This window comes from Nicotiana tabacum, chromosome 6 (assembly GCF_000715075.1).
Source record: "Nicotiana tabacum cultivar K326 chromosome 6, ASM71507v2, whole genome shotgun sequence".
Classification (NCBI taxonomy): Eukaryota; Viridiplantae; Streptophyta; class Magnoliopsida; order Solanales; family Solanaceae; genus Nicotiana; species Nicotiana tabacum.
In genome coordinates, this window is record NC_134085.1 from 117,910,939 (window position 1) to 117,927,062 (window position 16,124).

The 16,124-nt window shown below is 35.5% G+C and overlaps 1 protein-coding gene across 1 annotated transcript; it reads left to right on the forward strand.

Annotated features, from left to right (window-relative positions):
- The first annotated feature begins 9,356 nt into the window (after positions 1-9,356).
- LOC107804105 (monocopper oxidase-like protein SKS1) lies at positions 9,357-13,914 on the forward strand. The gene is made up of 9 exons (XM_016627937.2): positions 9,357-9,830; positions 10,817-10,926; positions 11,050-11,320; positions 11,414-11,552; positions 11,998-12,364; positions 12,510-12,875; positions 12,967-13,045; positions 13,186-13,388; positions 13,468-13,914. Exons 1-9 carry the CDS (start codon positions 9,708-9,710, stop codon positions 13,565-13,567), a joined length of 1,758 nt encoding a protein of 585 aa, XP_016483423.1. The 5' UTR covers positions 9,357-9,707; the 3' UTR covers positions 13,568-13,914.
- Positions 13,915-16,124: the final 2,210 nt, after the last annotated feature.

The following is a 16,124-nucleotide window of genomic DNA, read 5'->3' on the forward strand; positions in this document are numbered from 1 at the left end:
CCCCTATTGTATATTCGATTTAATCCTCTCTTGTACATATTCATTCTACTTTCCGCAATTTTCCTTGCTTAGATTTTTATTTATGTTCGTAGCTTCTTATTTTGAACTTTTGCAATAAGCCTTTGGTTTTCTTAATGCCACGGTTCTTTCCAAAGGTGGAATTTATGTGAATCGGGTGGCTCTTCCCAATGATGGATGGCGTGACAACCTTCTTAAGGGTTTGAATCCGTTTTTCTTTTTGCTTTTTAGTAGTTAGTGGTAAGGGTGCCTCAAGCAAAGCTTCACTTGAGCCTAGCACATTTGCCTTTGATCTCATGGTCAAAAACAAATTGTTGCGTATAGGATGGTGAAAGTCGTGATCTTGAGACTTTTGAGTTGACCGATAATCATCAAGTGGTTTTTCGGGACCATTGTGTGCTCAAATCTTATCTGAGGTCTTTGTGGCCCCCTGACTCTATGTCTTTAGCGATCCCATAGCTTATGTGGTGAGAAATTTCATTGCAAGTCCAAGTCCCGAGCCATTGGTCTAGAACTTGCTCTGAATATTTGTCTAGGCGAAATCCTAAGTGAAATTTGACTTGAGACATGATTATAGGCTCTCTTTGATCCAAATGATAACTTGAACACTTCCATAGCCTACCAATGATAAAATCCCTAGTCAACCCTTTTGAGCCTTAGACCTTTTTTCTTCAAGAACCATAATACAAGCCTTTACCCGTTCTAAAATATACCATCCCTTGGCACCCAATCTTTATTTAGCACATGACAAAAGTATAAGTTTAGGGGGTGGGAGACGAGGATTGCAACAAAGTGGTAAAAATGCACAAAATGAAGAAAAGGAAAGGCAATGAAAAAAAAAAGCAAAAAGACCAAAAAGAATATTCAATGTAGAAATGGATTCAAGAAAAGCAAAGAATGAAAGGTGTGGAAAGTTAAAATAAGAGAAAAGATTTGAAATGAACAAGAAAGAGTGACAGTGTGTCTCTCTAACCTCTTAGAAAGAAGTGAAATGACTTAAAAAGTCAAGTGAATATGTGTCAAAATGAAGCAAAAGAAGTGCTTAAAGGAAGATGGAACCTACTTAGACCAAACATTTCCTACCCTGAACCATAAGCCTTTACTATGTCTCCATAAAAACCCCATATGATCTTGAGTTGAATGAAGCTTACATTAGTAGTGACTCACATAAGGGGCAAGCATATGGTACTTAGAGCCGGACTTGTGACTTTCCCTTGAGAGAGATAAGTGTATTTCCATTAACCTTGTTCTGAGTGCCACTACCCTAAAAGTGAGGTTTGCTTAGGGAGAGTTGAGGATGTGTGAGTTTGGGTTCCACAATGACCAAAATAATAGAAAGAGTTTCTTTGATGTGTTGAGTCAACTCTTGATACTCTTGTGTCACACTAAATCTATGGTGTTTAAAAGAGTGAATGTTGTTAATGATTCATTTGTATTGTGGGCAATTGTTAGTCCCAATTGATGCTAGATGAGGTCACTTTAGGACAACTGAATTTTCTTGGATTTTCTCTTAAGAGGTGGGTCTTATTTTGTTTGCTTAAGGACAAGCAAAAACTTATGTTTGGGGGAGTTGATAACTAAGGAATATGATGTATTTTACACTCCTTCTTGCTTAAGTTTTGATTAGAAATGTGTATAAAATAGTCCCAAAGGCTCACAAGTTGTGCTTGATTGCAGGTTTGATCAACAAGGTGACAAGGTGTCAAAAACCAGCTCAAAAAGGAGTGAAACTTGCACAAGTACCAAGACAAGACAAAGCTCAGTCAAAATAGGGCCAGTGTGGCCGCACAATATTCTGTGCGGTCCGCAAAAGTGAAGTTTAGAGAGGTTGCTTTTTAGGGCCATAAGGCAATGCGGCCGCAAGGGATTTTGTGCAGTCCGCATTGGGTTCACCGCGGCCGCACTCGATTTTGTGTGGTCCGTAGAGCCAAGGTTCAGAGAGGTGGTATTTTGGAGGATAAAGCCCAATGCGGTCCGCGGTCCATTTCATGCGGATCGCATTAGAAGCCACCGCGGCTGCACTCAATTTTGTGCGGTCCGCATTGCCCAAGTTTAGAGAGCAAATTATTGGAGCCTAGAGCCTTAGTGCGGCCGCACTCGATTTTGTACGGTCCGCACTAGCCCCGCAGGGGTATTTTTGTCCAGAATTTTCAGCTTAGTATAAATAGCTTTTTTTTTCCGATTTTTAGGTCATCAGATAGTTTTGTACTCAGAATTGCGCTCGTGACTTCATTTCTTTTACCTATTTTGAGTAATTTTAGCTTAATTTCAACATTGAATCTTCAAGTTTAATTTAGCAATTAATTATTATGAACTTTTCTTCATCTATTGCCTTGTTTTCTTCTCTAATTATGAGTAACTAGACCCATAAGCTAGGGTTGTGGCTCAGCCCTAGTGTGGGTAATTGATGGGTCTTGTGTTTTAGGGCTTGATTGACTATGGATGTTTGATATTTGGACTAATTTATGTTTAATTATTGAATTAGTGGTTGCAAACACTAGTTATTGTTTAGTTGACTTTGGCTCTTCTTGAGAAAGAGAGCCTAAGTCTCTGAAATTGGTCCAACAAGGAATTGGGGCGTACTCAAGAGATTGATAGACCCAATTAAAGGGTTAAACCTAGAGATAGTAATACCCGACTTGAACCTCAAATGCTTGCACAAATTTTCATACGCAATTGGACTTGAGAAAGTCAATTAGGGCAAAATCACTTGAACCACTGAGAGGTGTAGAGTGAGTAGAATCGTGCAATGGTTATATCATACCCCCCAAATATGACAATCTAGCCTTAGACTCAAGAATTCGTTAATTAACCACCTAGGAGAAAGTCACTACCTTAGTGCCTTTTATTTATTTGATCAATTCTCAGTAGTCTAATCTTAGCTATATTTGGCATAATTTAGCGTTGTAGTATTATACAATTAGAAGTAAAATCAAAACTCAAAATGTTTAGAAGTGTAATTTGGAACAAATACACAACTCCACTTTAGATAGACACTCAACTCCAATATCTAGCTCCCTGTGAAAATCGATCCCGACCTCATCGGGTAAAAGCTGCTTAGACCTCTCTCGCTACTCAATAGTAGTGTAGGGTTGGCCTTGATCAGGAACCACCACATGCTTGTTGACCTAGTTGCAATATTCTTTATCCTTGTTGAGGAGATCATTAGTAATTGTGCATATGTACCTCGAGATCGGCCACATCGGCCAGGTACCGAGGAGGTCTTCTCAACCTTAAAATTGGCAACGGTAGGACACCCTGCCGGAACAAACTCCTCAAGAAGAGGCTTCGCTGTAGCCCCACCGTTGGCCGGTCGTGATGAAGAGGTGGCCTCCTTTTGCGGTACAGTCTTGGAAGTTTTCGCCATTATAGAATTGAAGAAAAGAGAATTGGAGTGATGTGCGGTTTGCTAAAAGCTCAAAAAATTTGAGTGCAAGAGTTTGCAAGACAAAGGGATTTTGAAGAAAAAACTAGAGTAGGAGGAGCTTTGAACGTAAAGTTTGAATGAAGGAAAGCTAGGGTACTTATAGCTTGCTGGTGACGGTTCAGAACCGGTAGTGGCTGACTAACAACTGACAGACATTAAATGCCTTAGTAACTGAACTGATGGGACATTTTGGTATCCACTTATCGCTTACGTCATGGTCGGGTTCGTTGCTTACGTCATGGCCCTTCGAGACGGGATTGGGAGGTTCATATCGTTTCTTGTCATCTTCTCTCCGAGAAACAAAGGGACTATCTATATACGATCAAAACCGGGCTTCCCCTTTTTGTGTGACCAATCGAGATTGGAACATGATAGGTCAAGGTTCTACTTCGTGTTGTATCGAACCATGGTGCAAAGTTAGATCGTCGAGCTCGTGACCCAGAGATCGATTGAGTTCGAGATCGGCCAAGATCGAGACCGATCAAGATAGAGACCGAGCAAGATCAAGGGAAGCTTACCGAACAAAGTAACGGAAAGCCGAAATATCCGCAATCGGGCGAGGATCACGGCGAAAATCCTGGCACGTATCAAGAAGAGGCCGATTAATTAGCTAATCATGAGATTTCTTACTTTATATAGAATTGTATTAAGAGTAAGACTCCACTACTATATAAAGGGGGTCTGATCATTTGTAAAAGACATCATCTTTATGCAACATAAAGCAATATACTGTCATTTTCTAGCTTTTATTATCTTGTTACTCTATTACTTTGTTCATACTTCAGTTGGAACACCTTTGGTTCGAGGGTGGTCGAATTCGAGGGCCAAGGAAATTCGACTCGTGTGGTTGCAATTACTCTCTATCGTCAATTTCAATATTAATTTATTCTTCTTAATTTGTACCAAGTTATATCACGTATTCTTAAAACCGCGTATAAATTCAATTGTTATCAGATTAGTACTCTATGATTTGGTCCATTTGCGAGCTGTTGTGAGGCATTCAAAATGAAACAGAGTCTCTCCAAATTGGCTAGGAACAGAACATCTAAAAGAGGACACGGGAGTGTAATGCTAGTGTTTTGAACTCTAGAAAATGATTCAATACTTAGGAAGTCATTTAATTACTAGCAAACAGTCATTTAGTCTTGGATCCAAATGCCCACTTTACCTACAACAGACGTGCCTAGGGGTGTTCATGGTTTAGTTTGGATCGGTTTTTCCCTAAAAAGAAATCAAACCAAATAAGTCGGTTTTTCAAATATTAGAACCAAACCAATTAAGTCGGTTTTTCTCGATTCGATTTATGTCGGTTTTTCGTTTTTTCTGATTATTTGTCAGTTTTTTCTTAAATATAAGACATACACTACCAAACACATATTCCGGCGATCACATTTTCAATGTAACACTATCAAATCAATTGGCCTTTGAGAAATCTATTATTTACCAAAATATATTGAGTATAATTGAATCAAATAGTGATGAATAATTTAAGGACTCAATTAAAAATATGTTATTTTTAACACGAAATGGATTCTTACACTAAACAAAAGAAAACTACCAATCAAACTAGAATGTATAGGTAAAGAACTATATTAAAAGTGCAAACTATTAACATTTACCATAAATTTTTTGAAACTTTGTATAACAATAAACATATGTATAGGTGTAATAACAAATTAGAAATAGCTACTCCTATAGTCGGTTTGGTTCAGTTGTTTTTGATTAAAACCAAAACCAAACCAAATTTGATCGGTTTTTAAAATTTAAAACCAAAACCAATCCAAACCAAAAAGTATCGATTTTTTTGGTCGGTTTGATTTGGTTTTCGATTTGGTTCGATTTTTCGGGTTTTCATGAACACCCCTAAATAAACTAAACTAGAAAAGGAAAAAAAAAAATACCACTTATGAATTTTAAGTTGAAAGGGATTATCCTCATCCTCTGCTGGTTTTACATGGTGGTGGCAAAATGGTTTAAAAAAATAATTATCCACCCATATTATCTATGGTGGCCCAAGCCCCCAAAAACAAGATTAAGAGGACGAATAGAGATCCACATAAAAGACAATTATATAAAAGTGGACCACTGAAAATGTTCTAAATTTTTTATTATATTTAACCATTTGGTAGTCTCCATCAAGATAACGAAATCCGGCTCAAATCACGTTAAATGTAACTATGATGACCCCTCATAATTTCTTGTTTCAACCTTCAACTAATGATTACCTAACCATAAGTGCGACCAATCCCTTCCACTAAAACATGGAGGGTTATAATAATAATAGTAAAAAGTTTAAAATAAAAACTAGTAGAAAAGAAGAGATATAGTGAAGTGGAGAAAAATAAATAAACAGAACAAGAAATTATGCGCCGGCTCCAAAGTCTCAACCAGTGAAATTGTGTGAACCCCTTTTTCTTTTTCCTTTTTTCTTGGGGGCTTGGGGGTTTATAAATATTAGTACTCCTTAATATTTATTGGAAGATGAACTATATTTATATTCTCAAAGTCAACATTCATTGGTAGAATCCTATGGAATGAGGATTTAGTGGACGAATTCAAAGGCATCATCATCATCTGAATTTATGTGTCGCTGTTTTTTTTTTTTTTTTTAAATTTTGTTTGGGGGATACCGTAAAAGGTTAATTTCTTACTTCGAATCAAATCTGATTTAAACCTACATTTAATTGTATGGTAATTAAAACAAAATTTCCAACTATGATAGTACAAGTTTGGCCTTCTGATCCAATCTAAATAAGTCAATATAAATTCTTACTCCTTCGGTCTAAAATAAGTGACCAATTTACTTTTAGCACGCCCATTAAGAGAATACTAAATTCTATACAAAAATATCTAGTATGACTAAACTACCCTTAATTAAATATTTAATGTGAGGAGTAAGAAAACTTTTTATGGATATGTACATAAGGGCAATTTTGTAAAAACAAATTGAATTCTTTCTTAATTATATAAATGGACACTTATTTTGAATCAAAATAAAAAAGCAAATCTGTCACATATTGTGAACCATCCAAGATTGATACGGGAGCATTTTTTTTAGGTTAGAGATATGAGATCCCATTACGCAGAAAAGAAAAAATCCAAGCCATATTTATATGATTACCGCAATTAGTTACCAATATTTCTTGTGAGTTGTGATGATGAATATATGAAATTAGAGTTTAATTGTACATGTTTCCATAGGATTAGAGTTAAAACTGTGTTCATGTGCACATTAATTTGAAATGAGGCAAAAACATAGTTTTAAATCTCGTATTTTCAAATTTCAATGAGTATAACATTTCAATTGTTTTTTTAAAAAAAATAATAGAAAAACACGAAGGTTCTCTCTTATTGAATTCAATATTTGCAAATACTGTAATTGTACTTTGTGTTTAAATCAATCCTCATCCTAGCAGCAAGTGGAAGTCTTTTATTAATTTTCACATGGTATTCAGTACACATGTATTAGGGCTCCAACCAATTCGAATTTGCATCGCATTAGGCTCATTGAAAGAGAAAGCGCACCCCTTATTAAAAAATTTATCGTTTTCTAATTCAAACCGGAGATATTTGGTTAAAAATGAGGGCTTGAATAATTTTTATTATAGTGATTTTGTTTTTGTTTTTTGCTAGTGAAAGTTTGACTTATGCTCTTTAATAGTTAAAATTAAATACGTTAGCGAATATAGAACCTTATTGAAATCAACATCACAGAGTAATAAGTGAACATGTGGACCTAGTTTTAGCAAAGCTGGTAAAGGCATTGAGTATTCTCCTACTCAATGGAGTAGTAGGATTTGGATTAAATTCGTTTAATGACAGCTAGGCATCACTTTTAGAGAATGCCCTAATTAATGGATAACCAACCTTATTAAGTTATTCTCTTCCTCTATCTTACTCATTCCTGTCATATGCCCACCGATCACGCCATTTCTCACCTTCAAATTAAACAACTCATTATGTCAAAATAATAATAATTCATGGACTGATTGAGAAAAAAAAAAGACATTAGGGACAATGGATAAGTCGACAAGAAAACATGCCTCAACCTGAGAGGGGTCTGGTTGCGGTGGTCCCTCTCCTTCATAATGGTAGTATTTCATAAATCACATATTTTACGAAAAAGAATTAACCTCATTATCAGTTTGTATTTGAAAGCATATTAGTCATTTTATTTCAAAACAAATAAGGAAACGAAGAGTGTATGGTTTATTTAGAAAAAAACATATATTTCGGCATTTGCATTGAGTTTTTGAATAATTTAAATTTATTTTGCATAAAATCCATTAAAAGAGAAAGTATTTCCCATTAAAAAATTATGATATTCAAGATTTAAACCCGAAACAGGGGTAAGCAACAAAACAAAGCAAAATTTGACTTTTGTCACCATTTGGAAGGAAATTTAAGTTCACAAGAAAAGTGCAAAAACGAGCGTGTGTTTCGGTTTTTGCGTTGGTGGGTGGTGTGGGACCACATAATGCGTGGGGCCCTTTAACCGGTTTTTTGGAAATAATATGAACGTTGGAAGGGGGGATTTTTCTACTCATTGCTGATCCATTTGTTTCCACTTTCTACTAATTTGTCTCACCGGCAATAGCCTGTTGCTTTTGCCATGTAGGCTCCATGTCATTACCACATAGGTATAACATAAACTTATGTGGATTGAAATGCATTTTTTTCTTTATTTCATTTAGTGATGGAACTTAACGAGGATTGGATTTAAATACTGAATCTTGAAGGTAAATTGCATTTGAGGTTAACTTTTGTAAAAAATTATTATAATTGCTACCTAATTAGGAAAAAATATTAAAACCCATTTGTCTCTTAACTATTTTTTCACGAACTATACAAAGCAAAATATGTCCAAGAAAAAGTAAAAGAAAATTTGTGGAGGTAATAATAGAATACCAAACAAATCATTGTGGTTTAAAGAATGCAAGTTGGATTACTCAGTTTCAAATAAAATAAATATAATTATTTAACCAAAAACTAATTTTAGAAATAAACAATTAAATTTATTTTTGACGAGATTATTAACAATCGGTTCGAATCAAAGTTCAATGGAATGAAACGTAAAATCAAGTTGCCAATATTGTGTAAATTAATGAAATTAAGCAAAGAAAGGATCCTATTAGTTGTCACTATGAACTACAATGCTTTGCTAGATCAAGAAAGATTGCCTCGCAATAATACAATAGCTTTAAGTAAAGAGTAAGATCAATCGATTGTGAATGAATTTACAAGTAAATTGAGTGGGGTATTTATAGCCTAGTTTAACGGTCACATGATCATCTCCATGTTTGCACGTCGCTCGAAGCGGTTATCAATCGCGAGATACTCGGCAGTTGTGGACAATAATCTGGCATAGTGGGCATGGGTGAATCTCGTGAGTTACAAGGAGAATTGAGGACTAAGTCAAGTTTCAGGTCGTGACTTCATTAGTAAGTCTCTGGAATAGTTGGGGCGCTTCACCGAGACACAACACTTATTTCTTTGTCGAGGGGATTACGGAGCCATAAGTACTTCCTGTAAACATCGAATTCTGCTACTGTCCAAGATAAAACTTATCACAAAGAATACATGCGATTTATCCATGTGTCAAAGTCGAATTTGACCAATATAATAACAATTAATTTTAACTTTTCTTTTTCTCGAATAATTTGTTAGGGAAGAAGAAATAGAGATGAACTTTAATCACCAAAAGGACCACATAAGTCAAAGTTGTACATTTGTAGGTCCAAATCTTCTTGAAAATGTATTTTACCACCGAAAGAAAATAGATAGAAATGGGAATAAAAAGAGAGTTGGTGTACGACCGGCTTGACGGGTTAGTGGGGTAAGATATGAACGCACATTGCGCCACACATTATAGGGATTTATAAATTTAGGGCGAAATACAGAACCGTTTTTTGCTGACTCACCCCAATTCATTATAGGGATTCCTTTCCCTTGTTTTTAAAGCCAACTATTATGTACTAGTACTTAATTTACTAATTTCGATACTATACAAACATTTGAAAGAAAAATTAAAAAAAAAACCCTACAAACATACCCCCACGGAAGAAAAAAGAAGAGGTTTTAAAAGAGGCTCTGCTCTCCCCTGTGACTCTTCAAACTTCATTCCCCTACTTAGCACTGCACACCACTCTCATGTATTTTTAAGGTGTTTTCATACACAAAAAGTAATCTAATCTCTCTCTCTCTCTATATATAATCTATACTAAGTAAAACCCCTTCGTTGTATTTTTCCATTGAATCATCAATGGGCTGCCGTTTGTGTTGCATTGCTCTGCTCTTCACTCTTTGCTTCGCCGCTGACCCATATGTCAATTTTGAGTTGGAATATTCCTACATCACCGTTTCTCCTCTTGGCGTTCCTCAACAGGTTTCCCCATTTTCCCCTCCATCTTTTATCTGCATTAACCAACCGTTTTTTTTTTTTTTTTGCTTTATTAACTAAAAAGAATCTTTTCCCTCTTGCTATTCATGAAAGATTTGAGAAAAAGAACCTATTTTTTTTATAATTTTCTTGGGTTATCGGGTTTGAACTTATGTGGTATGTTCCATGGGTTCTCTCTTTTTTTTTCTTTCGCTTTTACCCTTTATAACTGTTCATAATTTTGATGGTATCTTGATACTTTGGTAGATGAAAAAGATTAGGATCTCATTAGAGATACATGTCAGTTTCAATTTCCCCTGATGTAATACTTTTTTAAGATTTGCTCTTTATCATTTGATGTGTAAAAGTTGCAAGGGACCACTTAGGGTCACTATTTGGGCCCCTTGTGTTAGTAAATTTCCGTCCATAGTGGTGATTTTTAGTTTGTGCTTGAGACCAAAATGCTAGAGTTACTTTAAGTTTTGCTATATTTTGGTACATAGAATGGCGATTTTTGTACACATTTTGCTTGTATAGTTTCTATATTCAGTTATATGATTATGAATTGGATGTAAAATTTACTAGGTAATTTCTTACCATCTTCATAAGTTACCCGGTACTTGTACTGGTTGGTTGAGGTGCGTGCAAGTTGGTTCACACACTACCATCATAAAAAAAATATTATGAGGGAGGTAGTAGGTACCCTGTGCAATAGTTGAGGTATTCAGTGCAATAGTTGAGGTGTGCGCTCAAGTTGGTCCGCACACAACCGTGATAAAAATAATATTATTATGAATTGGATGCAGTTTTTTCTCTTATTAACATTTTTATGTCTTCTATTTTTACTGAATTATGCTAAAAAACTTATTTAGGTGCTATGCCCAAATATATGCTGTCCTGTTTTCCAATTTTCCCCGAATGAGGGAGAAAAATAAATAGAAAACAGGCTCTGACTGTTGGTTAATGGACTATGATTTGACATATAATTGCAGGTTATAGCTGTGAATGGGAAATTTCCAGGTCCTGTCCTTAACGTTACAACTAATTATAATGTCGTGGTGAACGTGAAGAACAAATTGGATGAAAATCTGCTTGTCACTTGGTAAGTTTCAAGTTATAATCTCAAGCACATTTTCTATGTTTAATAGGAAGAATGGCTGTTGACTTATGTGATATTAAGTGTTATATACTTAGGATTTTAGTTGTTACTTTTGAATTTTTGCAGGTCTGGAATTCAGATGCGACGCAGTTCCTGGCAAGATGGTGTTCTTGGTACAAATTGCCCTATCCCTGCTAAATGGAACTTCACTTACCAGTTTCAAGTAAAGGATCAGATTGGTAGCTTCTTCTATGCTCCTTCCCTCAACCTACAGAGGGCATCTGGTGGTTTCGGTTCTTTTATTATCACAAACCGTAACATTATCCCTATTCCCTTTAGTCCTCCTGATGGGGATATAGTGATAATTATTGGAGATTGGTACACCCGCGACCATAAGGTTAGTGTCTCTTCCAGTTTTAGTTCTCTCTTTTAAGCAGTGGGGATTACAAATTTTCAAATTTACCAACTCTGGTTTACTTTTAAATTATAGGCTTTGAGGAAGGACCTTGATGCTGGAAAGCAATTGGGGATGCCAGATGGAGTACTTATTAATGGAAAAGGACCATTTAGATACAACACGACGTATGTGCCTGATGGGATTGATTACGAAACGATAAATGTTAATCCAGGTCAAGCTCTTCAGAACTTGCTAAATAAGTCTCAAAACTTGATAGTTGATTGGTTTCCCTTATACTGGCGCTTTGACAGGAAAATTGCCTGCTTATTATGTTCATGAAATTGATCCGTCCACTTGGAATTGTTTTTTGATCACCTTTAGTTGTATTTATCCTTTGTGTTTTGTAGTAAATGAAAAGAAAACTCACATTAGGGAAGTGATAACAATTTTATTGGATTCTTTTGTATTTTCAACTTTTGTTTTTCGTTTTGAGCCTGTCGAAATTTGAAGTGTGGTTGATGTCATAAAAACATTGCAAGTAGCAGATTTGTGAAAGCTTATATTAAGAACTGGACCTTGTTATTTTACATTATTATCTTATTTGAAAGCAAGTAATTTGGATTTTTCTGTTTGTTGGTTGACATAAATCTTAATCCTTTGCATATGTCGTTCTGCAGGCAAAACCTATCGGGTTCGGGTGCACAATGTTGGAGTCTCTACTTGTTTGAATTTTAGGATTCAAAATCATAATTTACTCTTGGTGGAGACAGAGGGATATTACACCTCACAGCAGAATTATACTAGTGTAGATATTCATGTTGGGCAATCTTACACATTTCTGGTTACCATGGATCAGAATGCAAGTAGTGATTACTACATTGTGGCGAGTCCTAGGTTTGTAAATCAATCACTCTGGCAGAAAGTAACTGGTGTTGCTGTTTTGCATTATTCCAATTCCAAAGGAAACGCAGCGGGACCCCTTCCGGACCCTCCAAATGATGCTTATGACACATCTTATGCACTGAATCAGGCCATGTCCATCAGGTTCATTGACTGTTTCCTTTCCTTACCTATTGATTTCACTATGTCGTTCAAGTAATACAAATTGGTATACTACTTAAGTTGACTAATTTGACTGGGAATTTGCGATTGTTTCTTTCTATTCAATAATGTGATGCAATGTCTGTAGGCAAAATGTTTCTGCAAGTGGAGCTCGGCCGAATCCTCAAGGATCTTTCCATTATGGTCAAATTAATGTCACAGATGTTTATTTGTTAAAGAGTGTGCCACCAGTGGTAATTGATGGAAAACTTCGAGCTACGTATAATGGGATATCATTTAAAAATCCTGAAACTCCAATAAGGCTTGCCGATGTATACCGTGTGAAGGGTGACTACAAGCTTGATTTCCCAACCAAGCCAATGAACAGGCCACCCAAGGTGGATACCTCCCTTATCAATGCGACGTACAAAGGATTTATAGAAGTCATATTGCAGAACAATGACACTGTAGCACAGAGCTTTCACATGGATGGTTACTCATTTTTTGTTGTTGGGTATAGCTTTTGCCTTAAAAATGTATTGTTCTATTATTTGTACCTTCCAGTCAAGTGAATGTTAATGTGGTTATTTTCCTGTTTGCTGCAGGATGGGTTTTGGAGAATGGACAGAGAACAACAGGGGCTCTTATAATCGGTGGGATGCAATTTTCCGGTCTACAACTCAGGTTTGTTCTTCTGTAGTCGTCTTCACGTATATAGCCCTTTAATAGGTTGAAGGCTTTCGATTACTGTTTTTGCTTTGCTCATTTTGTATCTATGTACCTCTTCCTCTCTCTCTATTGTGACTTATTCGCTTTCCTTTTAGGTTTTTCCTGGAGGATGGACAGCAATCATGGCATCTCTTGACAACGTAGGGGTATGGAACCTCAGAGCAGAAAACCTGGACAGGTGGTATTTAGGGCAGGAAACTTATATGAGAATCATTAATCCCGAAGATCATAGCAACAAAACAGAATTGCCAGTTCCTAGCAATGCTCTCTACTGTGGTGCCCTTGCTTCTAAGCAGAAGTATGATATTATCTCTTTTGTCGCACATATTTTTGGTTACTCTTAACGCACCTCTAAATTGATCATGCATGCATTTCAGGCCACAGAAAACATCTTCAGCGACAACCATATTTAGAAGCTCGGAGATGTATCTTACGTTTATGTTGATATTCTCTGCTGTTATCAGTCTCCTATGCTAGCTTGTGAAAAAACATTGGAATAGCTGGAACCGGGAATTCACTTTCTTGTGGGGAGGAATGTGCTGATAGGATTTATGCTTCTTAATTCTTTTTCTTTTCCTTGAGAAAGTTAATTAACATTAGTTTGCACAGTGTCCCTCCTTTTTCTTTAATTTTTTTTAAAAGTTTTGGAAAAATGTGAAGCCAACTAACAAACAGTATTTCGCGGGGGATCCATCATTCTTTGTCTCAATTACTGCATAGCTATTAGTTATGATGAGCAACCCTTTGTGATTATTCTGGTTTGTCCTCTAATTTGGTGTCATTAGCCCCTTTTACTTTGATCTTTTGAGATAAAACTCTTGTAATTATTTTGTTGTCTCTAGAAGCTTTGTTGTGCCTCTCAAGTTATAATTATTTGGTTTTAGGCCTATGTCTGATGGCCTATTTAGCTTGAAAATGGGTCAGCTTGATCAAGCATTTAAATATTTTTGGGTCAATCTCACAGTTTATAGCCATATGACAGTATAGGCCTCGGGTATTTACAACAATGCTAATAAACAGAGTTGCTTCGTTTCTCTATTGCCTTCACAAAAGGAAAAAAGGGGAGAATTGCACCCCTTTATCACCGGGCCCAACAACCCATCAGAAAATGGCTCACGTTTGAAGCTCTTACCTAGTGTCGCCCAGGTTGTACATAATCTGAAAATTGCTTTTAACCAGTTAGCCCACCTTTTTTTCTTCGTTCTTCTTCTTCTTCCTGTATCACGCCTTTGCACCCCAAAATTTCTCTACCATTGTTATTCTCCTTCAATTTTTCTTCCAAATTCAATGCTGATAATCACTATTCTGATGAAGAAGTAAACCAATTTGCAAGAGAATTAATTATTTGGAGTCATGAAGATCACTCCCTCCATTGGAATAGGGAGAAATGACTTTATTGTCACGAAAGATTTGATTTCAGAAATTGAGTTTGCCGATTTGTTAGATATTTGGAATGGGTGTTGTCCCAATTGATTGGAATCATCAAGAGAAGTTCAAAACTTAAATTTCAAGTGATTTAGAGTAGATTTAAGCTAGATTTGAGTTAAATTTCAGAGGATGCCCAAGGAAGAATGAGGAGAATTTATTGTCACGAAAGATTCGATTTCAGAAATTGGATTTTCCGATTTGTTAGATATTTGGAATGGGTGTTGTCCCAATTGATTGGAATCATCAAGAGAAGTTCAAAACTTAAATTTCAAGTGATTTAGAGTAGATTTAAGCTAGATTTGAGTTAAATTTCAGAGGATGCCCAAGGAAGGAGAAGAACCCGTGAAGCTCCATTGATAGGATTCATTTGTATAATATGTATAAATAGCATATAATAGTGTATAAACGCCTCTTATACACTATTGTATACAAGGTTGATACATTACTTACATGTATTTGGTGAATTTCTCGCATTTTCTTCTTTTTCTTCTTCTTCTTCTTCCTCCTCTTCCTCTCCCTCTTCTTTTTATACACCTATAAACACCTCTTCTTCTTCTTCTTACGTAGTGTATTACGAATATTTTCACTATTGTGATTATACGTCTTTATACACTTTTATACAACTATATACATAATGCACCTCTTTATATAAAGTGTATAACATTATATAAAAGTGTATGCCATAATAGTGTATAAACATCTCTGACGAACTTTTTATACGATTTTCACTTGCAGTTCTTGTATAAAACTAGTCCAAATCTCCAGCAAATGACTTCAAACTTTGTATACAACCTACTTAGACTATTTCTAATAAGTTCAAACAATACCCACTCAAAGTTTCTCACAAAATCATATTGAAAATTTAACAAGATTAACATTAAAGAAGATGAGATTTTAGGTTTCTCGCGTCTGTTTTTGTGTGTTGTAGTTGTGATAGGTATGTATAAACTTGAGGAAAAAAGAGAATAAAAATTCACGAATATTTCACGCATGAAGATATACAAAATCAAGAAAAACGGAAAAAAAATAATTCAGAGAAGTATTGGTTATGGGAGAAGGCACGAATGAGTGTTGACTGAGTGTGTCGATCAATGGTTACACTAAAAATGGGGGAACTACTTTTTGTTTTTATTTTTGTTTGCATATGATTCTTTTTTATTAATTAAATTAAATATTTATTGGTGGAAAATGAGGATAGAGCTACAATATGGATAGGTAGGTGACGAAAAAAAATGAGGTTGTTATAGATAGAAGGAATTGGAAAATAAAATAGCTTATTGATATTTAGCTATACATTTGTAAACTTGTAATTGGGCTAAAATAGTGCAACGTGAACTTATGGATTGCATTAATCTGTAATTTTGTCAAAAAACAATGCTCATTTAAGTCATACTTTTTAAAATAACAATATCGTCCGGGCCATTAGTCTGGCAAATTGTACGAGCAAGAGTCAAATTAAAGATTTGAACTTTATGAGTTCTAGTTTGGTATTCTATCATTACTAATTTGATATACTGGGTTTTGAAATAAGTTATTTGTATTAATATTGTGAACTTTTTAAAAACGTATACATGCTTCGACCAAATATACTGAGGCCTAGTGTAAT

Coding starts and splice junctions, on each gene's coding strand:
- LOC107804105 (XM_016627937.2), top strand. CDS start 9,708: ATGGGCTGCCGTTTGTGTTGCATTGCTCTGCTCTTCACTCTTTGCTTC. Junction 10,927..11,049: donor GAAAATCTGCTTGTCACTTG/GTAAGTTTCAAG, acceptor GAATTTTTGCAG/GTCTGGAATTCAGATGCGAC. Junction 13,046..13,185: donor TTTTCCGGTCTACAACTCAG/GTTTGTTCTTCT, acceptor CTTTCCTTTTAG/GTTTTTCCTGGAGGATGGAC.